At 42.3% G+C, this 7,677-nt stretch overlaps 1 protein-coding gene across 1 annotated transcript; it reads right to left on the bottom strand.

The window, feature by feature from the left end:
- Positions 1-1,054: 1,054 nt before the first annotated feature.
- Positions 1,055-6,812, bottom strand: LOC124722441 (aquaporin AQPAe.a-like). Its single transcript, XM_047247603.1, has 6 exons — positions 6,800-6,812; positions 5,455-5,651; positions 3,466-3,609; positions 2,402-2,611; positions 1,303-1,383; positions 1,055-1,204 (listed from the first exon to the last, which is right to left on the bottom strand). Exons 1-6 carry the CDS (start codon positions 6,810-6,812, stop codon positions 1,055-1,057), a joined length of 795 nt encoding a protein of 264 aa, XP_047103559.1.
- Positions 6,813-7,677: the final 865 nt, after the last annotated feature.

Genomic DNA, 7,677 nt, shown 5'->3' with positions numbered 1-7,677 from the left:
TTAAGCGATGGAATCTACCTCGAGGGCGGATTAGTGGCCGCGCCAATACATGAAGTACTTACACCCAATAGGTATTAAATCTTGTGGCTCTACAGAGTTAATTGCGTGAGGCTTAATAGCCGTTTTGTCCAGATCATGTAAAATTTCAATGCTAAATCCTATAAAGGATGTACTAGACGTCATGACAATAGGGACCTTAGCAAACTGTCCTGTATGCACTACTATGGTACAGGTTAACGGTATCATGAGATTTTATCTTTACGAAGACTTGCGGCAAACTTAATTAACACCGATTAACATTTGTGCAGGAACAAATGCTGCACGGTTATCAGTACAGGCCGAAGTGGCTGTATTTTCAATTCCGCATGGAAATTTATTAATAGCGACTGCTGATCCAAACCATTGCCGCAGGTAGTTTTTATGCTCATCCGCGACGGTGAGTCACGTAGCGAGTTGGAGCAAATAAGATCAGTCATAGGCCATCCGTGCATTGTTTGCCGACACCCTTTCCTTACAGCTCTGGCACCGTTCGGTAGGTGAATGTTACGGTTTATGGCGGCTACCGCGTAATGTCGACCATACTTTACTGGTGTCCTTTCACGTCACGACAGGTATTACGGGCTTCATGAACCCGGCTGCATGAAGAGTTTTCTGATGACATCACTGTTTAGCAGTTTAGGAATTTTTACTTTGAACATCGACTCAAAGTCTATGAAGAAAATAGGGAGAGAAATCCTTCGGGTAAATTTCTTTCAGTTTTTGGGTTCTAGTTGCCTAAGACTGAAAATACAGCAAACTTTCGTTTTCGACATGCTAACTTTATTAAAGTTGGCCAACATTTAAAATTCCGCAGGAACATAAAAGATTTTACAACAGATGTTTCAGAGAAATAAAATTTGAAATCCATTGTATGTCCTCGCCACGCCTAGTGAAGCATGCTAGTTCCAATACGCATTCTCTTAACCATTGTGGTTGCTTAATTTTGCATATTCGTCCAGACTTCAGGCAGATGTTGGAGAATGCCATGTTGTCAAGAGCATTACATGTTTCGTGGTTATACAGTTCGTTCCGCTACTCCCGATCCCAAGACAGAAGCTTGGCTCAGGGAAGTCCTAAGCTCTGCTGCATCCACAGGCTCGTCTGGTCTGAATTTGTAGAAGATACCCGCAACAATACCGCCTACGCACGGCCCCACCCAGTACACCTGCAAGAGAAAGGCCGAATAAATATGACAAAGTGTCAAAATTATATTTTTGTCAGTAACTCACTATCATAACATTTCATTTTTCGTTGACTACACACCCAGTGGTTTGTCCATGAGCCTGTAACGAAAGCAGGTCCGAAGGAACGAGCCGGATTCATACTTGCTCCAGTATACTGGATCTGCAAACAAGGTAATTTAGTCATGGATGATTTCTCAGGAATATTTCTCCCTGACATTTAAATTAATCTGAATGACTGTACAGCTTATTGAATAGTAGGCGATCGTGTCAGACGAGTTTTTCCGCTGCAATCAGGTTTTGCTCTGATTATGTACAAACCGAACTTAATTTTAGAACGTTGGCCATTTGGGCGGGATGCTCTATAACGTCTCACCGAATATCTGATTTCGTAGCAGTTTTATCTTCCTCGGAGATAAATGTCTAACGTGTTCTCATTTTAAATCCGGAGCTTTGTGCTTGTCTAACTATACGTGGGCGTTTAGTCTGGCATGTACTGAACCTGACTTCAGTGTTCGTTACAAGGAAGAACTTAATCTGGCGTACAAGACAAATGCGATACGGAGAGTTAATCGAGAGGAGATTTACAGTTATCAGATTGTGACCTTTGCGTCAGTATGTCACTTTGCTTGCTTGTATCTAAAGAGCAAATAGAAGTGTAAACATTCAAGAGCAATTTTATTTATAGTACACGTTATGGGCAGCTATTGAATGAAACTGAACAGCGAAGAAGTTGGAAAAGTTCTCTAGCTGCAGAACTGGTCAATACGGAGGTTTAACTGAAGGTATAAATCTCGACTTACATTGAACTGTCAGCAGCCCGTATCTCTTGTAAAAGACCGTAATGATTTCGCAAAACCTGACTGACGCCATGCGTTAATGGTCAAATTGCGAAATTTGAAGCAGCGGTGAAGTGTTTCATAGCTAGGCAGATATCTTAACCTTTATCAAATTACCAGTTTTATGTACAAACATACGTCGAACGTGTGTTGCCGGTTAGTGTATATTAATCCAGGTACTATAATCTATATTACTTCCACAATTAAATCTGCAGCTGACGTAGGAAGAGTTTCAACGTTAGCACAGCAGTGGTCCATAGGCAGCTATGGAACCGTATCACTCATCGAAATTAGGCCTTACTGCACCAATGCACAGGGTCCCTTGGCGGCTGACGAACATACCGCGAACAAATGGCAGGCTGTCACGGAGAGGCCTATAGTGAAAGGTCCCGCTGCTGCCGCCCCTCTCGCGGCGCCCAGCACTGCGCTGTACACGGCCATCACGAGCACGAACGAGGTGAGCATCTCCACGAAGTAGCCCTGCGTCGGTGTCACGAGCCGATTCAAGGCAGTAATGCCCAGCGTTGCTACCGTCTCGTTAGGTGTCAGGACCTGTAACAACCAGAACATACGGTTACAAGGCGGCTGCTGCTGCGGCAGAAAGTAGCATGTTGAATTACCTCAGATCATAAGTTAACATAGCACGAAAATTAAGGCAGTTAATGTCTGTTACGGTTAACACGGCTCAACAAATTTTATCGTCTTAGTACTGTTCTTGTTCAGGAAAATCTTCGAATAAACTCAGTCGAACTATCGCTGACGTGTGCTTCACAAACATTAGCAATTTGCCCGTAAGCTTAACGTCCATCAATATGCAAACAACTTGAACCGCGTGCTTCCGTTTAGCACCTGTGCTTGCCTGTGTGTAACTAACGCTTACATGTTCAGGAGCCAATAAGGGAACAGGGGTTCCGCACTGAATTCGTTCCAACAGGCTTTCCATGTATGAAGACCGCCAAGGATTTTAGTCGCTGGTCCTATTAGCATTTTGCTGTCTCAGAACTTTGAACTGGTTCAAATGGCTCTGAGCACTATGCGACTTAATATCTGAGGTTATCAGTCGCCTAGAACTTAGAACTACTTAAACCTAACTAACCTAAGGACATCACACACATCCATGCCCGAGGCAGGATTCGAACCTGCGACCGTAGCGGTCGCTCGGCTCCAGAGTAGCGCCTAGAACCGCACGGCCACTCCGGCCGGCCGAACTTTGAACTGCTTACGGAATTACTGCGTCGTTCTCTGGCAACTAGTTCCACGTACAGTCATGGTCAGATTTTAAGGAATCTGAATTCGAGACGTACTCACTAGTCTGATGTGTGGGTTTGAAGCAACCTTTTGGCTCCCCATTTAATATATACTTGTTACAGCTAAATAGCTACTTCAATAGGCTCATCTCCGAGTACCTGGAGCATGGATGAGCCAGCGGTGGCGCCCACGCACTGCGCCGTCACGTACAGCACAGTCTTCAGCGGGCCCAGGAAGCCGCCCACCATCAGGCCCACAGTCACAGCCGGGTTCACGTGGGCGCCACTTACGTGACCAAGCATCTGGAAGCAAATATTTCGCCAGTTATATTTATTTTTATTGATGTAACTTACAGTACGACTACCAGGAGAGGCAGTCTTAGAGTGGAAATTGACAGCGTTAGTCTCAAGACTTTGAAACAGGTCGAGCAACTTAGTATTTCATGTCGAGTTTATCTGTGAGGATATGCTTGTCTACTGATTTCGAACGAAGCGCTTCGTAACTAGTCTCTAAACATACTGTAAGTGCGACGTTTGTTAAACGCTACAAGAAATAGCGAGTTTAAGTTCTCGTAACTGCTATTTTACTCTGTGCTCTTTCATGGCCCTTTATTAATTTTCTAAATGTGGGGCCAGTGTTTCCAAAATGTGTTGAAGGTGTATAGCCTTTGTGCAAAGGCATGCCGCCCTCAGGTTCCGAAATTTGAAGCTGAAGAACTTATTTGGAGTAGCAAAAACCTTATGCTGTTTTCACTTTTGTTATAAAAATTTGAGGCGTGCCTCAGTATTAATGGCACTTCGAACAAAAACCTTTCTCGAATACACACCGCGGATTTATATAAACTAGAAATGTATTCTTGCTAAGAAGAAACCCACAATCAGCCACTTTTAATGCTACTATACCAATAGCGCATTGTTCTGTCTGATAGAACATGAACAAGTCCTGCCTTACTTCAGCTGTTCGAGAGAAATTGAATATAGGTGTTAACAGTTGCCTGTTGACTAAACAGTGTCAAAGATCTGCCGTGCAACTATTTGGATAAGAAAATACCATTACAAATTTTACTACTTTCTTTTGTACAAAAAAGAAATTTTAAGAATTAGGACGTAGACCCTTCAGTTTCCTGGTGTGGCACAACGTTCCTAATGATCTTTGTAATGTCTTATTTTGTGGTGACGCTGTGAGCACAATACTTTCATCTGAGTGCTCTCCGTTTCTTTGGCTGCTTATCAGTGCTGTGAAGTATATTCTGTCTTAAAGGTCAGATTCTGCTCATGCAAGTAAGTCTATTTTCACGAACTATATTCTGACTGAAACTTCCTAGCAGATTAGAACTGTGTGCCGGACCGAGACTGTCCACGCAATGGCTTCTGCCTAGCCATTCGTGTGGCGTTCGTATGTAATAGTGCCAGGCTTTTACGTTATGGGCCTGCCAATAAGTTATATAATTTCGCAGTGTAATACTTGTGCGAGTTCCCAGACTCCTTTAAGCCATTGAAGTTTAATGGGTTTTTTCAATTATCTCACCGAACGAGTGATTAGTTCAATACAGATGACAAAGGTAACCATGAATTTCTAGGTAAGACCGCCTTACGTCTAACCTTCACCACGGTGTAGATAATAGTTCAAGAGTTCACTTTCAGATTTTAATTGTTCATCTCCAAACCTACTTGGTTACCTCATCAGATTGTCAGTTCAGGACCGTTACTGCCTGTGCTTCATGACTTACGTCGATAGCCATACGAATCAGTCCATGGTTGTCAAACTTAATGTTTGTAATTTAAGCTAATACGGCTGGCTGTAACAAACCTGGAGCGACGTTAATGTCTCTTCCTGCAATTATTACACGTCCTTTGAGTTTCCGAAGTATCTGGCTGACTTTTCTAGTAAGGCACGATAAAGGCAGTAACAGCACCGACACTACTTGCAGAACTTTCTGCCGTTGCCGCTTTTGCTGTCCGCCGCCAAATCTCAGCCGCAACAAGCTATGACCTGGTACTAGCTCAGTAGCAGCAATGTGATTCTGTCCTTAAGGTATTTCTGATTCGCGTCTCAGTATACTCATTGCAGTTTCATTACTTCCAAGTTACCGGTACACTGAGCGAGTTTCTATCCTCCTGCAGTGCGACTATTACCGCTGTACCTACCTGCACAATGCATCCGACAGTAAGTCCAAATGTCAGGGCGATCTGAACGGTGGTCGGCTGGTAGCCTTCGGACCATGCTGTTGTCGATCCACACCCAACTAGCACCAGCAGGAACGTGCCGAGAAGCTCAGCAACCAGTTGTCTCAGCACTGTTTTCCAGGGCTTCAGGTCGTCCAACACCAACAGGTCCAGGAAACCTAGAATTAGCGTTTCTAAAGTAAATTGGCGATCGGAATATTGTACCTGCCAAGTCTAGACATTCGCACGTTCATGATTACACAAAAGAGCGGAAATCAAGTTATCAGTGTATGTCAAGGAGAATAAAGCCAGGTGAGTGAAAAATTAAGCCTTCAAGTCGTCACGAAAGTTTGGGAAACTGCTCAAAGAAGCCTTCATTGAAAATTAGAAGGCCTGACAATGAAAAATCTTACCGTAGTTTTTATGTCACCGCATCACGTTTGTCTGGCTATGTGAAGGCTAATCTCACCGAGTACTGTTGAGATTCATACTGTTCCCCGATATTAAGGGTTATTCATTGAGAGGGTTTGAGTGTAACTTATTACTGGTACACCAGAAAAGTTATCCGGCCAGTAGATACTAAATGCTGTTAATGTAAAGGTGCGGCGGGTCGCTAGTTAAGAAATTTAAGACTAAAGGTTTAGGATAATTTGAGAATATTTAAGCCGTAGAAGACACCCCTCTGAACCTATTTAACTTTTAAGTCAAGGGATGAAAATTGGATGAGAGCTTTTCAAGAGAAAAGCTGTCCTTAACTAGGGAACAAAAGTTTATACCAGCGATCTCAAACGTGATCCAACTCTTAGTCGGATAGGAGAGCTGGGCCGGAATCGTTTTTTAAGTTATATGTAATTTATTACTTTAAAGTTAGGAAAGATAATCAAATTTATGATTTAATTTTTAACAAACTGGACAGTATGGCTCAAATGTATAGTTATTAAACTGAAGGAACATTCAGTTTTCGAAATTGAGGGATACGCTACGGAAAGTGGAAGTGTAATACCAGCCAGTGACCATAAACTGGGACTTTCTCAATTGTGCGCCGTCTACGACGTCTGGATTACTCTTCAAGTGCTGTTTCCAACAGACGCCTACCAGCCAGAGTAACACGCAAAAAATCTAGATAATTTCAGGTGAATTTGATTAACACTGGATATAAAATGTTTTCCAAGGTAACTTAACGAACTCTTATCTCTTGAAATCAGTTTTTGCATTAGGCGTAGATCTTGTTCAGATAACACATTGGAGGACAATTGACAAGTACATTGTAAGGAGAAGCACTGAAAATTTAATGACTACGTGGAAGTTTACGTGCGTACATACATACCATTTGTGGGCATACTGGATAGGAGGGGCTCACTACAGCATTTGCAATATAAGCCGACAAATGTACGAAGATTCAGAAATTGCCAGAAGAGTAAGTAACGACAAACTTAGGCTTAGTATAATGATGGCGCTTATCCACAATACTTTATTATGTTGGTTATATGTTTGGGCAATTTCTGACAATTTTTTCCAACCCTAAATAACCAACGAGGTCGACTACTGATCAATGTTTTAGCTCACTGTGTCAAATACCTTCAAAGTTGTTTATGAAGTACGAATTTTTCTTAAAAGCTTTAACACTAACTACTCAAACACAAGTCACGCTTTTTCTATGCCAACACCTTGGCCAAAGCAAATTTTAATGAACGACCGTAAGATTAAACGAGTTGACATTCTTGGAGGAAATGTCTTGTTTCACAAAGATTTGAAAATTTTGATGTGCCCAGGGAACACTGAATGAAGTGAGGAATCACTAAGCTTTTCACAAGTTAACAATAGTAGGTGGAAAGCAACTTTAACTTCGGGAAATTAGGTTCCTTAAGATAAGCAGCCAGCACAAACTGATATTAGAAGTAAGAAAATAAGACGAAAGCATAAACCTATCAAGTACTACAAAAATAGATGTAAAGACCGTATCTCAAGAATGGAAAGACTGCTTAAGCTAACGAAATGTCTACCACCAAGCTGTTCTCCGCCGTACTGACAACCTTAATCACCCCACCCCTGAAACCACTCGCTTCCTCTGAAGGTTAGCTGCCATTTTTTAACTACTGTCTCAGCTGTAGCGTGCTTGTATCTACACTCTTCCCTTGTCTGTTCCGTTAGTGCAGAAGCTTTCTGTATTACCCCTTTTCTCTAACCAAGTTGAAAATGGTTTTT

The sequence above is a fragment of the Schistocerca piceifrons genome, chromosome X (assembly GCF_021461385.2).
Source record: "Schistocerca piceifrons isolate TAMUIC-IGC-003096 chromosome X, iqSchPice1.1, whole genome shotgun sequence".
In the NCBI taxonomy this organism is placed as follows: domain Eukaryota; kingdom Metazoa; phylum Arthropoda; class Insecta; order Orthoptera; family Acrididae; genus Schistocerca; species Schistocerca piceifrons.
The sequence above is the reverse complement of the archived record's forward strand: the minus strand, read 5'-3'. Positions and strand labels throughout refer to the sequence as shown.

Bases quoted from the DNA above. Each gene is read 5' to 3' on its own strand.
- LOC124722441 (XM_047247603.1), bottom strand. The intron at 2,612-3,465 runs GTACTCGGAGAT...TGGTTGTTACAG, and splicing joins CTGGCTCATCCATGCTCCAG to GTCCTGACACCTAACGAGAC. The intron at 1,205-1,302 runs GTGTGTAGTCAA...TTTCTCTTGCAG, and splicing joins GCTCATGGACAAACCACTGG to GTGTACTGGGTGGGGCCGTG.